A 16,736-nucleotide genomic window follows, 5' to 3' on the forward strand; every position below is an offset into this window, starting at 1 on the left:
GAGAAAAAAATTAATGTATTGAAGTATGTAGACATGTACATACATAAGTCATTCTTAAATTCACAAAGTACCCCGTAGACGGAGGCCGGCTATAGACAAAGTGGCAAAGCAGGAAAAGATCACTGGGAAAGCCTCCCAGGTGGGTCCCCTTTCCTGCCTCTCTGGCCACAGCCCTCCCAAATATTTGGTTCTTTGAGCTTTGCTTTAACTGCAAAATGAAAGCAGTTTTCTCCCAGTCAGGAGGGGCTGGGGGACTCTCTTCAGGCACCTTCCCAAGTCCTTGATGTCACGTGTGACCCACCCCTCAGCCCCCCTCCCCCATCTTCAGGGACTGGCTGAGCCTGTGTCTGCGTGGCAGGCGGCCCTCCCCACCCTGTGAGCGTGCAGAGGCTGTGTTCAGAATCCACAGACACATTGAGGACAGTTCTCAGCTTGAAGCAACACCAGTCCAAGGGGACTGCAGCTGTGTCACTGCCACGTCAAGCTGAACAGAATCAGGCTACAATTATTGTGACTGAATGAGTCTGTGATGCAAGATGGCGGAAGTGAAAGGACGTGTGGCCTTTGGTTTTTGTTCTGGTCTCACATGCTTGGAACTCAACAGTCAATGGTTTTTCACCTGCCATCAAAATATACCTCTGTATTAGGACTTTCAATCTAAATATCTTTCACCTCTTACAAATTAAATTTTGCAACTCAATTGCAGCAGACCAGAGTCATCTTGTATTCGGGGTGTGAAGATGAAATGGTGCTTGCCACATAGTAGGTATTTAGCAATTATTTGTTTAATGAATCGCAGAGTGTCAAAGAGTAACATACACTGTGCTTTTGTGTCAAAGAATAAGAAATATCATCAGAGGTATTAGTCAAAATGCCAGTGAAACCCACCCAAAGGACTATCATTTATGACAGAGGCAGAAAAACTCTCCAGAATGTTTTACCACGTTTGGAAACTCCTCCGGCTTATCAGGAGCTGAGACTGGAAATTAAATGGATCCCTTTCAGACTTGCTGTTCCTGTAAGGTTTTCCTAAACTTGGGCATATGCCTTTAAAAAGCCCCGGAAGCTTCCTGCAGCAGTAGCGTTTTTCTCTCTACATTACCTGTGTGCCCATCTGCATAGTTTGGTTTCATCGTTGAGTGTGGTTGAAAAGCTGTTATAAATGTGAATTGTATACCTACTAGACGTTCATGAAAACACAGAGACTCCTAAGTCAGCCCAGCAGTCATGTGCAATGGGGGCACTGGCACCAGAGGGGGTGCTGTGTAATAGGGGCTGTTGGAACTGCCCCCGGCACTGGACACTGATTTTACCTCCTGACATTCCTGTCACTGGTGTGACCTCATGAGCTTTGCCCGGGACTTAGAAGGACTGTGCTTTCCAGGGAACTGAAACCATTGATCACATGGAGAATTTCAGGTTCTTGCTGGGTCGACATTTCCCTGTGTGGGAAAGTCCTGAATTGTTGCTTTAGACGTTCAGCCATCAGCTCCTTTTATGGAGTGATGGGAGCTCAGAGCTGGAAAGAAACCTTACACATGACCCCATTTTTCAGAAGGAGAGACTGAGGCACAGGAGGTTGGGACTTGCCTCTGGCTGCACAGCCATGTAGTGGACGGGAATGGAGCAGAGCCCAGGGCTATGCCTGCACATACAGGGGTCATGTTCCCTTACTGCCATGTCATCAGCCTCTGGACTGGTAAATTGTCGCCTTGTATTTGAATGCTTGCATGGGAATCAAGAAGACTCCTAGGCTGCTGCTCTGCCTGCTGGGAACTGGACCACTCGGATTGAACTTCCTGGGCTGGGGAGGGCCTGCGGCTCTGGAACTCGGGGATGGAAGGGCTTTACCTTGATGGTGCAATACTGGGGCTTTGGTTTTTGTGTGTGTAAGATGCAGTACGTGGCCACGATGTTATTGTATGTGTTGTTTGACAGTGTGCCCTTGATGTCTTCCCAATGAAAGCCCAGATTCACCATCTCTTCTATTATCCAGGTGTCTGTGACATCCCTGGGTGGCTCAACGTACGGCTTCAGTTCTTCCTCTTGGCCCATGTTCAGCCAGGGATCTGGCATGATGTCTTTCAGATCGTCCCTCTGCTCAGGGTTGAGGTTTAGCAGGTTTTTGAGGAAGTTTTCCACGTCAATGGATAGCTAGGGAGGCACCACATACCGCCCGCTGCCTACCTTCTTCAGCAGCTCTTCCCAGCTCTTTGCCTCGAAAGGGACTGTGTCCGCGAGCATCTCGTACAGCAGCGCTCCCAGGCCCCAGGTGTCCGTGGCACAACTGTCCTATGTTTGGCCCAGGAACACTTCTGGGGCTGCATACAGGGACTGCCACAAAACGTGCTGCGTTGATGGACGTTGGAGGATGCGCCAAGTCCGAAGTCTGCAAGTTTAGCGTTCATCCGAGTGTCTAACAGCACGTTTTCTGGCTTCAGATCCCTGTGAGCAATGCCCTTCTCGTGGCAGTAGTGCACTGCTGACACCAGCTGCCGGAAGACGCCGCGGGCCGTGTCCTCCGACACGCGGCCGTGGTCACGGAGGTAGTGGTACATGTCACCTCCGGGCACGAACTCCATGACTAGGAAGAGGGATTCCGCTGAGCTGACCACGTGGAATAGTTGGACGATGTTAGGGTGGTACAAGTCTGCCATGCAGCGGACTTTGTGCAGGAGAGATCTTTGCATTTTGTCAGAGACCCGTTGGTCGATGATTTTCCCAGCCACCTTTGTCTCCGTGAGACTGTGCATGCCCAACACTACGTTGGCAAAGGTGCCCTCGCCGATGGATCCATTGAGCTCGTAATGGGCACTGGGGGGCTCCTGGTCAACACGGATGTCTGTAAACTCACATGACATGGTGACCCACTAGCTACACTCACCGACGATACTAACAATGCTCTCCAACTGTGCTCACAAACAATAACAATACTAACTACACTGTATCGGCAATATTGTTAACTGCGCTAATAATAATAACTATGCTAACTGCACTAAATATACTATCAACAATATTACTAACTATGCCAATAATTATAACTGTACCAACCACGCTGACTAAATATACTAATTGTAGCAACAATATTACTGTGCTAACAAACAACAATAACTACACTAACCACACTGACTATATATACTAAGGGAAAAAGGCGAAAGCACACTAAAAGGTCCAAGTCCAACCGGTCACACAAATCAGCTTCCTGGGCTATAACGGACAGAAAGCTCAGCCCAGCCAGGGCCTCATATAGCAGCTTGGGGTCCTTCCCTCACACTGGTGCTTTATGAGCTCAGAGCCAGAACTGACCATCTATGGCTAAGGATAAGCTACAGTGGTTTTCTCAGTTTGGGGTTTCAAGACCCCTTTACTCTGAAAAAAAGGGGAGACCCCCAAAGAAATTTTTGTGTATGTGGGATATTAAAGACTGATACTTACTTTATTAGAATTTAAAGTCTGTAGGATGCTTAAAAAAAAAAAAACAAAAAAAAAAAACAGCGGTGTATTAGAATGTTTTCCAAGGGGTGGATAGTGTTACATTTTGAAAAACCCTTAAGATGATTTGTTTCCACTTCTTCAGCCAAGAAATGGTGCTACCCTTTGAGAAGCACTACTTGGGTGTATATAATAAAGTAACTTTTTATGTAAAATGTTCATTTTTTTAAAAAAAAGAAAGAAATGCAGAATTCAGCACCTGCACCTTAACCAGAATCCCCGGGTGACCTTCAGGCTCGTCTAGAACATTCTTCTCAAATGTCAGCAGCCATCGCAGTCACTCGGAGGGCTTGTTAAAACGGAGATGGCCGGGTCCCACCCCGGACTCTGATTCCTCAGCCCAGGGGAGGGCCCGGAACTCTGCGTTTTGACAAGTTCCCAGATGGCACTGAGGCATCTGGTCCAGGACGACCCTCTGCTCTGTAAACACAAGGCCTTGTCGCTTCCTGTCCGAGGAGCCTGACTGTCACACCCTTCAGTCGTCTGTACCCCCTCCTGGCAGAAAGCTTGAAGGATCAGCCCTGAAGCCCGATTTTCAAACACAAGTTCTGACTATTCTAATCGAGCTAGTCACTCCGCTGAGAACTGTCAGGCCCAGGCCCAGGGGAGGGGGGAGGAGAAAGGTGGGCATCAGGGCTCCTAGGAGGTGGAGAGGGCGTGTGATATCACTGCCCAGAGGGGGTCAGAGGGACGCTGAGTTAAGGGGCGCAGTCAGGCTGCTTGTGCTGAGGATTCTGTCCAGAAAAACCAACATTTCCAGCGTTGTGACTTTTCCCAGGCAATGGTTAGCGGCTTTGACCGTCCAGAGAAGCCAGGCGCTGTGTTCACTCCAGAGTTATGGTTCTGCCTTCACACATACTTGGCTTAGTGGTGAATTGTTTGCACGATGAGCTCATCGTCTCTTGTATTTTCCTTCCTTCCTTTGCCTTATCAATTAGTAACTGAACTTGTATGTTGAGTCGGCTTACTCGTCATCCCCCCCACAGAAACACATATTGTGTATAACCGCCTTGATTGTCTGGGTGTGCCAGCTCACGTCATGGCTGAGACTGGTGGGAAACAAGGTGGATGCGTATACTTGCCCTCAGGGCACTTCTCGTTTCCATCAGACAAGGAGACCTGCTGGGAGGAAGAAAAGGACCTGGAAGCCCAAACCACACACTTTCTGAAACATCCCATTAAGACCTGCTTAGGCAAAATGAAGCCCCTTTACCTGTGTTCCTAAGAATCAACAGCATCTCCGTCTCTCTCCTCTCTCTCCCTCTCTCTTGAGGTTTATCATTAAAAAATTTAAAAATGAAACTTGGAGATTGGTTTTCAAGTCCGCATATGAGCAAAAGCCACCTTGGAAGCCATTCCTTTCTTACCCATCAAAGTCACTGCCCCAGTGGCTTTTCTAAGGAGAAACCAAAATGGCGGCAGGGCTTTCACAAGCAATGAACTGTAGGACTTCTGTGGTGTGAGTTTATTGTGTTTTTGATGACAATTGACAGCCCCACGGACCCCTCCCCCCTGAAAGGGTCAGCATAACGGTTTCCTCTGTGGATCAATAGGTTTGGTTTGTAGGAAAAGTAATCAGGTTACGCTGACAGCCGGCCTCAAGGATTTATGTCCCACCCTTAGAATGAATGCCGCGCTCCGTCTGCCTTCAGCAGCTGGCCACGATAAGGTCAGCAGGGTGACATTAAAGCTTTCCAGATTCCTTCCTCTCGTGCTTCTCTTAAGCTGCTGCAGAAAGAAATGGCAAGGCATTGCTCCCAGTGGTGTTATCCCTGGAAACGGGATCTTTGTGACGACCTTTCGGGCAGAGAACCTTTGTGCCTTAGCAGGATGGACAGTGGACATTTGGTGGTGGTGCCCATGTTGACAGCAGTCCTGGGCGACCGAGTTCAGTGTAGTGGGCTTGCCTTTGATCTGAAGAGGCATCTACCTGAATGTAAATCCTTCAGACTCCTTCAGGAGACTCGCGGACTCTGTGCACAGGTTCGTGTGGCCCCGGCCTGTGCACCTGCCAGGGCACCTCATGGGACAGGGACCCCGCAGAGAACTGGGCGTCTCACCATTGTTAAACTGATGTGGTGAATGTGTAGCTCAGACAGTGTCATGTTCCCATTGGTTCCCACCCCTGGTGATGACCAGGAAGGAGGCGTTCTCCTGGGGCTGGGTCCCGGTCACAGTGGAGGCGGCTTCTCTCATGCTTAATGATGGGTCCATCAGGACAGCTGGACAGTGGTAATGACTGTCATTACTGTCCTAAACCTACTTCAAAGGGACAAAGTGTCTGCTCGCTAGCGCATCTCACCGGCCATCCCACTCCAGCTAATTATTATGTGCAGAATTTCCTCTGATCAGACCTGGTAAAGAGGGATTGGCTCATAAAACAAATAGCTGCCATTCGGTCGGCACCTTTCATTAATGTCATCTCGTTTCTCGTTTCTTTCCTGTTGGAATTGATTTGGGAGGCTGATACTCTTGGTTGAGGAAGACAATTAAAACGCCAGGCTTAGGGTCCGCACAGCAAGCTCTGGGTGTCTCCTCCGGAAGGAAGTCCCAGGCTGAGGGCTGCGATGGCGTGATACTGCCACCTTGTGGGGAAAAGTGCACCTGCTTTTCTACTGATTGAATAGCATGTTGATTAAAATCGTAAAATGAATGGATATAAAAAGATAAGAGGTTATGGAGCAAAATAATTTTGTCCGAAATATTTCAGTCCAAAATAATTATCCAGACTCATTTTTGTAAGGATCCCCAGCAGATCTCCTATGACCTAAAGCATTGACCTTTCTCAGGCCCCAGTGCAAGTTCCCACCGTAGTCTGAAATTACATAAAATTGGGGTGGGGGATGTACCGTTGCCTCTTGTACAGCAGTGTCACACAATTCTATTAAATGATAGTCTCGGCCTTGGTTTTGCATCACTGCAGCCAAGAATGACGAATTGGTGTACAACTAATAAACGAAATCAGCTATTTCATCAATACCTTCTGCAGCTCGTCTCCATGGGCACTCGGGCTCCGTAATAAACATGAGTGGAGATACAGTGATGGGTCCCCCATTTGCCCCGTGTTGGCTACCTCAGACCATGTGGTCAGACAGTGGAGTATTTTTTTATACTTTGAAGAAATAACGTCCTGTAGTTGAAGGACCCTGAGCACTGCATTTAAGTTCACTGAAATGAGTGAGTGAGGGCCCAGCCCTGGGGGGAAGGCCACTCCACTTCTAGGAAAGCCCGGGACCATTCACAAGAGGCCCCCACCATCATCTCCACCAAGGAGGAGGAACGTGGATGTCACATAGGTACATCTCCTCACATGGGGGGAGTCCATCTGCACATATGGGGGGAGCGCAGTTCTATCTCAATTGTAAATAAGCCACCAAAATTTAAGTTGGAGATGACCAGAGAAGGGACAGGCAGGAGAATTATGGAAACAGAAGTCGAGAAAAAGAGACCAGGAGAGAAGGGTGACAGAGGTGCAGACCTCTCTGAAAGAGAAGTAATTCACCCAGAGGTCTGCTGTGAGGTCCAAGCACTGGGGAGAACCCCCTCACTGCAGGCCCCTCCCACCCCTGCTGCAGGCCCCTCCCACCCCTGCTGCAGGCCCCTCCCACCCCCTGCTGCAGGCCCCTCCCAGGTTAGCTGCCCCTGTTGACCTCGCCCCTGCCCCCCACGGGGCTGTGCTGCCCTGGTCTCCTGTAGACTCGCACTAGAGGTTTCTGGAAGGTGGAAGCTGCCCCAACAACTGGCACCCTTGTCCTTGGGGATTACAAAGTATCTGACTCAGAAACATGTGCCCAATGATGATAATGCTTTTCATTGTGAGACTTTTTGTCCACGATGAGACCTTTTGGGAAAAGTATTTCTTTCAGTAGCTTTTCAGCCAATTCTAGTTGAAGGGGAGTGAGCGGGGAGTTTGGGCACATTTTGTCCAAATCATAGCCTTTATTCGGTCGCTCGTAACAATCATCTTTCATCCTCGTTCTCCCTACACTGCTGTTATCAGTCAGGCACTTCACATCTTTCATTCTATTCTATGTGCCTCCCCCTGTGGAGAGAGAGAGAAGAGAAGCGTGTACAGGAATGGGGAGGGGTGCTACCGACCCCACACGAGCTGCTGGATGTACATCTGCTTTGAATAATTCACACAGCACGCTATTTCTCAAGACCGGGCACTTTAGTCAGAGACATTGATTAACTCTGCTGCGTGAATGAATGAAAGAACAAACGCACGCCTGCACAACAGCTATCTTTTGTTCGTGCTTCCTAAAATGCTTTATGCTTTGGACCTATATATAACATTGTATCCCATATATATTCATAGGTGGCCGTGATATGTGCTTGCTTGAGGGTATTTCAATAACTTATTGTGCTGCCAATTTGTAGTCTAAGTTTGAACTCTTCATTGTTTCAACAAATCACAAGAGAAGTGGTGGTGATTTTCATTCACTTACAGCCGCCGAGGGGCTAACGTCCCAGATCAACATGACCGTCCATAGCTGTAGGCCTGTAGTGTTCATGTAACCAACCTGGGAAGAAGGAAGTCCCGTATTGCACAGGAAGTTGTATATATATATATTTATATATTTATAGGGCTTTAGGAAGTGTTCCTGTTGATTCGAGGGCCGAAGGGAAACAATCAACTGCGTCTCCTAGAAGTCTTTCCTCATACATTGTAGATGTATACAGCGTTCTGTTCTTTTTCTCCAGCTTTTTGTTATTACTCTTCAACCTTAAATATTCAAATGGATGTGACGTGTTTCACCTGGAGATTTGGTCCACTCGAAGTACCCTTGCCGAAATATCATTACCCCCTTTCTCGGTCCTCTCCTGTTTGCCATGAAGCCACCAAGTGCTGGCTTGATGTCACTACCCAGTGATGGCAAAATATACTTACAGCTCTTTCAGTGAAGCAAACAGAAATGGAAGCATCGACAGTGTTCTTCCAGAAAAACAGTTTTTTGAGTTCTGATTCGTTATTGTAAGACAAAAACACTTATCTGCCTACCTTATTCGTTAAACTTGTGATTAGGTTAAAGGCTGTTTCTTGTAAGTTAGAATGTTCTAGAATCGAGCAAAGTAAATGCTCTTTAAACAAGGCCTCTCTGACAAGAGACAATCTTTACTTTGATATACTACTCTATTTTTCAAAATCTGTAACTTAATTCGAAAAATGCATCTGGCCATGTGCATTTATTTAGAAGCATTGTAGCTGGAACAGGAAGGTAAGGGGCGCCCTTTGGGAGCACAGACACAGGCTTTGGGGTCAGACCTGGATGGACATCACCCTGCCACTGTGACACCCTGGGAAGACTTACTCAAAGTCTCTGCCATTCAGCCTCCTCGTCTGAAAACCTGGGATGAGCCATGCCTTTTTCACAGGCTGGGGCAGCGATTAAATGAAGAAAGCATTTAGCACATGCCAGGCACTAAAATGTGCTGGGTACAGCTCTCATGCTTAATTTGTAGTTGTTCACAAATAGATCTTGTTTACCACAGACTTTCATCCATTCGTTAGAAAATTGCTTATCGAGCGCTCATAGAAACTCAGTGAAAGCCGGCCCTGAAAATGAACAGTCACATACTCAGGACAGGTAACTGTTCGTGAGGTGAATATAAAGGCATGCTATTTCATTAACTGCACTGACCTTAAACCTTCTCGCAGAAAAGCAGGTTCGGGAAGCTAGGGGGACAGGCAGGAAAGATGCATACTGCACTTCTGTGAAAGCTGTAATAAATGCTTTACACTGTTCTGAAGGGGGAGAAGAATCTAAATAAGCCCTATTTCTTTGCTATGGAGAACCCGGAATCTTAACTTTATTTGAAGGCATGCAGAATCTAGCTCCAGGCACGTCAGAATAAGACACCCATCACCTCACACCTGTGCAGGCACTCAGCTGGTCCCAGTGTGTGGTTTCAGGCCCTAGATGACGTGCACCTCCCTGACCGCACAAAGCCTTCCCCCACAAAGACTAGAGACGCTGGCCCGTCGTCACAGGACATGTTGTTTCAAACACTTTGGTGTCTCTGCAGGAAGAAGCAGCCCTCGGCCCCCATGCCACCAGCTCGGAAGAACTGACTCACACAGCAGCTGGCGCCGCCTCCTGTCCCCACCATGGGACCCTCCGGGAGCGTGCTGGGCTCCGGACATGTGCAGGTCATCCTATGGTCAAGTTTGGCGGCTGTGGCCACCTGCGTCCTCATCACCTTCCTCATCTTTCTGTGCTCCACGTGTAACAGGTGAGAGTCTTAAGGTAACACGTCCCTGGCCCCCAGCAGACTCTTTAGGAAAACTTGTCACACACAGGTCCCACTGTGTGGATGTCCACAGAGACCCTCGCTGCAGGGGGTCCCACGCCCTGTCCTCAGCGTCCAGTGAAAACCCATACTTGATTTTGTGGGAAGCAACTGGAAGGGCCCATGTGTGCCAGACTTCCCAGAATGCAGTTCTTGCTGTTCTTCTGAGTGAGTCCTTGCTGAAGTTCCTCTTGTCTTTTCCGTCTGTGGATCGTTGGAAAGCTAAGTGTGACGTGCATTCAAGATACCGTTTTTGCTGCCACTTGAGAGTTCCTGAAAATGTGTGCTGTTTTCTGACCTTGGGGGAGGGATTATTTTATGAAAGATTTCTAATCTAGAACTACAGTTTCTTAAGAAACTGATTGGCTTTCCTATAAGAGACCTGCTGTTTATGAAATAATCATCTTGTCTTTTTTAAGAACTCTCTCTCTCTCTCTCTCTCTCTCTCTCTTTCTCTCTTTCTCTCTCTACCCCTCCCCTTCCTCTATGTCTCGCTCATATAAAATATCTGTATCTCCCAGAAAAGAGATCTTTGCTCAGAGAGAAGCAGAGCTCTTTCCAACCAGGACTAATTTTCAAGGTGTTCTGACACTGCTACAATATCTGCGGCTGCCTGGCAGCTTGGTAGACCAGCTGGCCCTGTTCCAAATTCTCTTCCCAATAGCCCGGGAAGAAACTCAAAAAGTGTCATTTAACAGTCTGTATATGGCATCCTACCCTAAAGCGTCTGTCAGGAGGGGAAAAGCCGTACTCCCTGAACCCAAGTAACCTACTCCCTGCGCAGACAGGACCCAGGCCTGCGCAGCTGCCACAGGGTCTGGCCAGGAAGATGCAGGAGAGGCAGGAGAGCGGTAGTTATTGACGTGCCCGCTAGGTGGCGCCGCTGCCCCACACCGCTGGGAAGCGTGCTCAGCACTGGGGGCTTGGTGCTGAGTAAAAATAAATTCTATTTTGAATCCACGGACTTTTCCACAAACTGGAAGTGCATATGACTCATCCTGCGAGCATGCACCGTTCCCGACATGCCAAAATTTGTATTTCGTTTGGTTATTTTCTCAGCCCCATTGCAGGGTGTGCCTTTGCAAAGACTCCGAGTTGAGCAAAGTGAAGCGATGCCTAGATTTTCTTTTAAAAAAAATTTTGTTTTTTAAGGCATCATTCCTCCCAGTGTTCTGGATATGATCATTTTCCACTCAGGATCCTACCTCAGTCCTCTTGTAACTTCTACTCCTCGAGGAATGCGAGGGCTGGAGGGGACGGTCCCTGCTGTGATTGGACCCCCTCAGACCCAACCTCCCGCCCAGGAGTGACCAGTAACTGTCCGGCTTTTGCTTCCTTTGGTTCTTCAAAGAGCTGTAAATGTGGATAAAAGGTCGGATAGGAAAGGGGAGTGATTGTATGTTTGCTTTCAGATAGCACGTTTGATATTGCAGCGATGTTTTATTTTCCATTTCAGAGAAAAGAAGCCGAGAAAACATAGTGGGGACCATGAGAACCTGATGAACGTGGTAAGCCCGTGTGCATGTGAGTGTGTACATGTGTCTGCACGTGTGTGCACGTGTGTGCGTGTGCACTTACCTCTGCATGTGTGTGCACGCGTGTTTCGAGTGTGCAGGTGTCTGCATATGCATGTATTGCACGCATGTGTGTGCGTGTTCAAACATCCGCCCGTGAGCTAAGCATGTTCCTACAAGCTTACGACTTCCTTCAGGGAAGAGCTCAGGCAGCGCCCCCTGGCTGCGTGGGCTGGGTCCTCCCTGTAGGTGCAGAGGCGTCAGGCTGGCGGCCTGTGCAGTCACCTCGCTGGGTGGGAGGGTTCTGACCTGGTGTCATCGTGGTCGTGCTGCTGCCAGGAAGACCCGAGAGTCCAGCCCGTAGCAGAGATGTCTCCTTTTTTGCCTCTGCGCAGCTCCAGCAGTGTATTCGGTGCATGGGTTTGCTGGGCTGTCATAACCAAGGGCCACAAACGGAGCCAACAGATGTGCTGTTGCACCGTCTGGAGGCTGGAAGTCCCAGATCAAGGTGCCAGAAGGGCGGCCCTTCCTGCGGCCCTGAGGGAGACCCTGTCCCCGCCTCTCTCCCTGCTTCTGGTGGCTTGCTGGCCATCTTTGGCCTTCCCCGGTGCCTCCCTTGTCACCTCCTGTTCTCCCTGCGTCTCTTCCCTTGAGGTGTGTCTGTCTCTGTCTGAGTTTCCCCTTTTTGTAAACACTCCCGTATGACCTCATCTTGACTAGTTTCATTGGCAATGACCCTGTTTTTAAATAAAGTATCATCCTAAGTTTTGGGGGGTCTAGGACATCAATATCGGAATTTGGGGAGGATACAGTTGAACCCGTACCAGCTGGCCATTAAGCTTACCAGAGCCTGGGACCCCCACGCTCTATATGTGGCCCAGCCTTGCTGGGTTTTCCGTGGCCCTTGGTGTCTTACGCGTCCTGACAGTCTCCCAGGGCGTCTCAGATCCAACCTGGTGAGGGGCGTCACGGTCGTCCTGGTGCTGGTTGTTCTCTCCACTCAAGTTCATGCCCATGGCCCGCTGAGACCCTCTCCTCCTGGTAGCCCCTGGGGGTCTCTTACCTTCTGCTCTTTGTGCACCGGCAGCCGTCCTAGGTTCTCGGCACCACCCCCTTCACCCTTTGTCTCACCCTGGTCAGCATCTCTGGCTGTCCAGTTCCCAAGGGCATTTTCTCATAGACGCTAAGAGTAGAAATGGTGGTTAGAACCCAGGTTATGGTCATTCAGCTGGGATGGAGTGTTACGCTTACGGGCCTACCTGGGAGGCTTCCTCCATCACACCTGACACCTGCCCAGGTGTAACGTCACTTCTGTGACATGAGCTTCTGCATTGCAAGTTCCTGGGCCCTCACACAGGGATCCACCTCATGGGCCCCCTTCACCTGGGAGCTGGAACAGCTGACTCCCAGTGAGCTTTCAGATGACGACACAGCACGAGCTATTCGCTCTGTCACTGCGAGGTGGGTCCAGCAGGAGTCAGGATGTCTGAGGCCAACGACAGCACGTCCCATGTGGCACCTGGAGTGTGGTCGGGGTGCCCTCCTGGGTCCCGCAGGCCATGCATTCCACGAGATGGACGGGGACAGGTCTTAGGAGCGGAGATTCGGGCGGCCCCATGGGACGAGCCCCGTCCTACAGAGCTTCCCGGATGGATGTGTGTGTTTGACGTGGGGGCCACTAGCCACTGTGCTGCTGAGCCCTTGAAAGGTGCCGAGGACAGCTGGGTGCCTCCATTTTATTTCATTCCACTCGTTTAAACCCAAGTCGTGGCTGTGGCCTTTTGTCGTGGCCCGTTCAGCGTGTGGGGAAAGGCCCGGATGTTCCCCCTGCCGGGCAGCCTGTCTCAGTGCGGTTTGTCTTGCAGCCTTCGGACAAGGAGATGCTCAGCCGGTCCGTCACGAGCCTGACCACGGACGCTCCTGCCAGCAGCGAACAGAACGGCGCTCTCACCAACGGCGACAGTAAGTTCCTGGGAAATGCCAGCTTCCCACGCGGCCTCAGCACCTCCGAGAGGACGAGGTTTCCAAAACCGGAGCTGGACAGCTGGGGATGTCGCCTTGCTCCCTTCCAGGATGACGCCCAGTTTCAGCAAAAATGATGTCATTGGGGTGAAAAGCTAGGGTTTCCTTATTGGCTCTTTGGGTGTTGTTGCGCTAACATCTGTACGTGTGACACAGAGCACAAGGGGGGGTAAGTTCAGAGGGGTTGGGGGTCCATCATCATTTTCCCCAGTCACCCCTCAGGGGCACTGTTTCTAATCCGCCCAAAGAGACACATTTTTTTTTTTCAAGATAGAAGGTGAGCACTTCATTCCTTCATTCAGTTTTTCAGGCAAAAACATTTAGTGGTGCCTGCCATGTGTCACACATTGTCCCAGACTCCAGGGCTCTTACGGAATCCCACTCTAGTCAGTTAAAAAATAAACATTAAAAAAATTATAAGTTAGAAACACACACACATGTATGTAAAATATAAGGAATTGAGTACACAGAAGATATAAGATAAATATGTACATGAGCAGATGGGTAGAAACACATAGTTAAGCACACCCATAACTTTTCATACTTGCGTGGAAAGAACGTACACAGGACACACAGCCCTGGAGCCACTTGTTCGCTGCAGCTCACATAGTAGGACAGGACCCTGCTTTGCTGGGTGATGCCTGCCCAGCCCCTAAGCCCCCCGGCACACAGTAGGCACTCAGAACACATTTGCTAAAGGGGTGGCTGAGGGCTCGGGCACTGACATCTCTGTGGCAATCTAAGAATTTCACATTTGGATTTTCTCATTTGAGGTGGAAATGGGGGCTGGGGGGGGACAGGGTGTGCAGGTCCCTTTGTGACACTGGTGGAGGGCATGTTTTTGCCCCACCTTTTCCATCGTGTCTGCCAAACAAAAGTGACCTTTGGAAGGGGATGGCACCAATTATTCCCTCCAAACAGGGGAGGCCGGTCGGGCCAGGGAGAGTGGCCACCACACATGCCCAGCCTCCCACAGTTTGGCGCACAAATGTCATTGTCAGCTGCCAGTCAGTTACATGAGACCCTCTGCCTACAGAAGTCCCATCAGGAGTGACAACAGGGAGTGAAAGTAACTGTGAACCAAATGTATAGCCAAGACAATTTATTAAACATTGCCCTGGAAAGATGTGTAATAGATGCCTTTAGTTTAAACTATCATTGGATTAAGAATGTGCACCAATAATCGTAAGGTCTGTAATACAGCCTGGAGCCACCGAGCGAGCAGGTGGACGCTTTACGTTAACTTTACACTGTGAGTCACTGTGACCTTATTTAAGGAATTGTCTTTGTCCGCTTTTAATCCTTGTGCCGCTGTAGTTCTCTCCGAAGACAGTACCGTGACCTGCATGCAACCTTACGAGGAGGTGCAGACCTCGGCGTCCGACCTGCTGGACTCCCAGGACAGCACGGGAAAGCCGAAGTGTCCTCAGAGCCGCGAGCTGCCCAGAATCCCGCCTGACAGTGAGGTGGACGCGATGGCCAGTGCGAGAAGCGTGGACGGGGAGCCGGGGGTGGGGATGGAAGGGCCGTATGAAGTGCTCAAGGACAGTGTCTCCCAGGAAAACATCGTGGAGGACTGTTTGTACGAAACCGTGAAGGATATTAAGGAGGTGGCTGTAGCTGCACCCCCGGGCAAGGGTCCCAGCAGCCGGGCCAAGGCCACTCCAGCTTCGAAAGGGCTTCCGGGGCCCCAAGCCGAGGGCACAGCCGACTTTGCTGAATATGCCTCCGTGGACAGAAACAAGAAGGGGCTGCAAAGTATGAGTGTACAGAGCATCCTTGGAAATCCTCGGGACCCTGACGAGGAGGCCCCGCCCCCTGTGCCCGTTAAACTTCTGGATGAGAATGAAAACCTGCAGGAGAAGGAAGAGAGAAAGACAGGAGAAGGCAGCGTGCCAGAGGGGACCAGTGAAACCAACAAGGTGGGCAGGCCCTGCTTCCGGGCTCCGTCACAGTAGGGACCTAGCTAATCCAGGGCTTTTACTGGCACACTTTTCGGGAAATGTATACATACACAGGTTCGGTGGAGGAGGAAAGCTCTTGGACTTGACCCCCGACACACACCCTTACCCTACCCCCAGTAGTAAAAGACTGAAAATGCATGTTTATAAAATCTTTCTCTCTTGGCACCTTCCCTGGATATTTTCCAGGTTTCACATCATGTCGAATTGGGGCCCAGTGCTGTTTACTCCCTTTTGACGGCCAGGAATTAGATAGAGACTAGGGTCTTGGCCAGGTAGTTAGCCTCTTCCATCGCTGCCATGTCAAGTGGCAAGGTGACCTGTACCCTTCCCAGATGCCAAAGCAAGAATCATACAAGAGGAAACCAGCTTACAGGTGCCGCTGGTTGTGTCTGACTATGTATATACTTTTATATAAATCAAGTACGAGATTTTATTTGGCGACAATTTCTAAATGATAGCCTGTACCTCTTAGGTTTAAATATTCAGCAAAGCTCTAAAATGCATTCACGCTCTCCCAGCCTTCTCGGTACATCTGGTAACTTGATGCATCGTACAGTCGCTTGACGTTCACGCCTCCAGTTGTCCTTATTTCCATGGGATTTAACCAGGCTCAGTCTTCTTTAGGCAGCTGTTATCTAATTTCTATTCTCTACACACACAAAAGCAAGGTTCTCTTCTCAGATTTTGGTAAGAAGGCCAAGTAAGGATTAGTCAGTCACGAGTAGCCTTAAAAAAAACACCCGGAGTTCCTGGTCAAAAGGTGAACCCTGGCTATGATCACATAGGTTACAGCAAGTAGGTCATTCTTTGTTGTGGTCTCTGAGGCATTTCAGCTTTTCATATCACCCATGAAATCGGCTGTCGAGACCACCAATGAAAGTGTTTGTGAATATAGTTGTAAAATACAGACACGCAGTCTAATTTTTTGCCCTTTGTGTAACCAAAGATAGTAAAACGATGTAAAGGTCACACTGCCTAGGGCAGTTGAAGCTTTTGTACTTGAGGGTTGAGGTCACCGGGCAGGGAGTCAAGTATTTACAGTATGATTACAGCACTGACTTTGGGGTATAAGCTCAGGAGAGCAGAAAGGAAAGACACCGAGGAGAAGCAGACATTGAAAAAGGTGGTTGGAGCCCAGCAGTGTTGGAGGGTTGTTGGAACTGGGTTATGACGGGTGAGCTCGAACGATGCATGCTGGTCTGAAGAGGGTTGCAAGGAGTTGGGGGGCTGGAGTAGCTTTGGTCTGGGGTACAAGAAAATCTGGGGTGCAGACTAGCAGATGAATAGTGAGAACACGATCAGTGCAGGGGGGTCAAGGACCCAAAGGCCTAGGTTTGAAAGGATACATGTTTGTTGAAATCAGGAAGAATTTCATTTAGACAGGAGATGCATTAGAGAGAGAATTGTTGACCAGGAGCCAGAATCATTGAGAAACGAGGCAGAGAGCAGGCCA

The 16,736-nt window shown here is 49.5% G+C and overlaps 1 protein-coding gene and 1 pseudogene across 1 annotated transcript in view; one reads left to right on the forward strand and one right to left on the reverse strand.

Annotated features, from left to right (window-relative positions):
• PAG1 (phosphoprotein membrane anchor with glycosphingolipid microdomains 1) overlaps positions 1-16,736 on the forward strand; it is a 111,664-nt gene that overhangs the window by 81,326 nt on the left and 13,602 nt on the right. Inside the window, exons 3-6 of the mRNA XM_019725420.3 lie at positions 9,520-9,726; positions 11,240-11,291; positions 13,163-13,259; positions 14,637-15,241. Coding sequence (XP_019580979.2) covers positions 9,602-9,726; positions 11,240-11,291; positions 13,163-13,259; positions 14,637-15,241 — 879 coding nt within the window. The 5' untranslated portion in view covers positions 9,520-9,601. The remainder of the gene's footprint in view (positions 1-9,519; positions 9,727-11,239; positions 11,292-13,162; positions 13,260-14,636; positions 15,242-16,736) is intronic.
• On the reverse strand, positions 1,848-2,861 carry LOC148757621 (MAP/microtubule affinity-regulating kinase 4 pseudogene; annotated as a pseudogene).

The sequence above is a fragment of the Rhinolophus sinicus genome, chromosome 7, assembly GCF_057876585.1.
Source record: "Rhinolophus sinicus isolate RSI-liver-muscle chromosome 7, RSI-T2T, whole genome shotgun sequence".
Taxonomy (NCBI): Eukaryota; Metazoa; Chordata; class Mammalia; order Chiroptera; family Rhinolophidae; genus Rhinolophus; species Rhinolophus sinicus.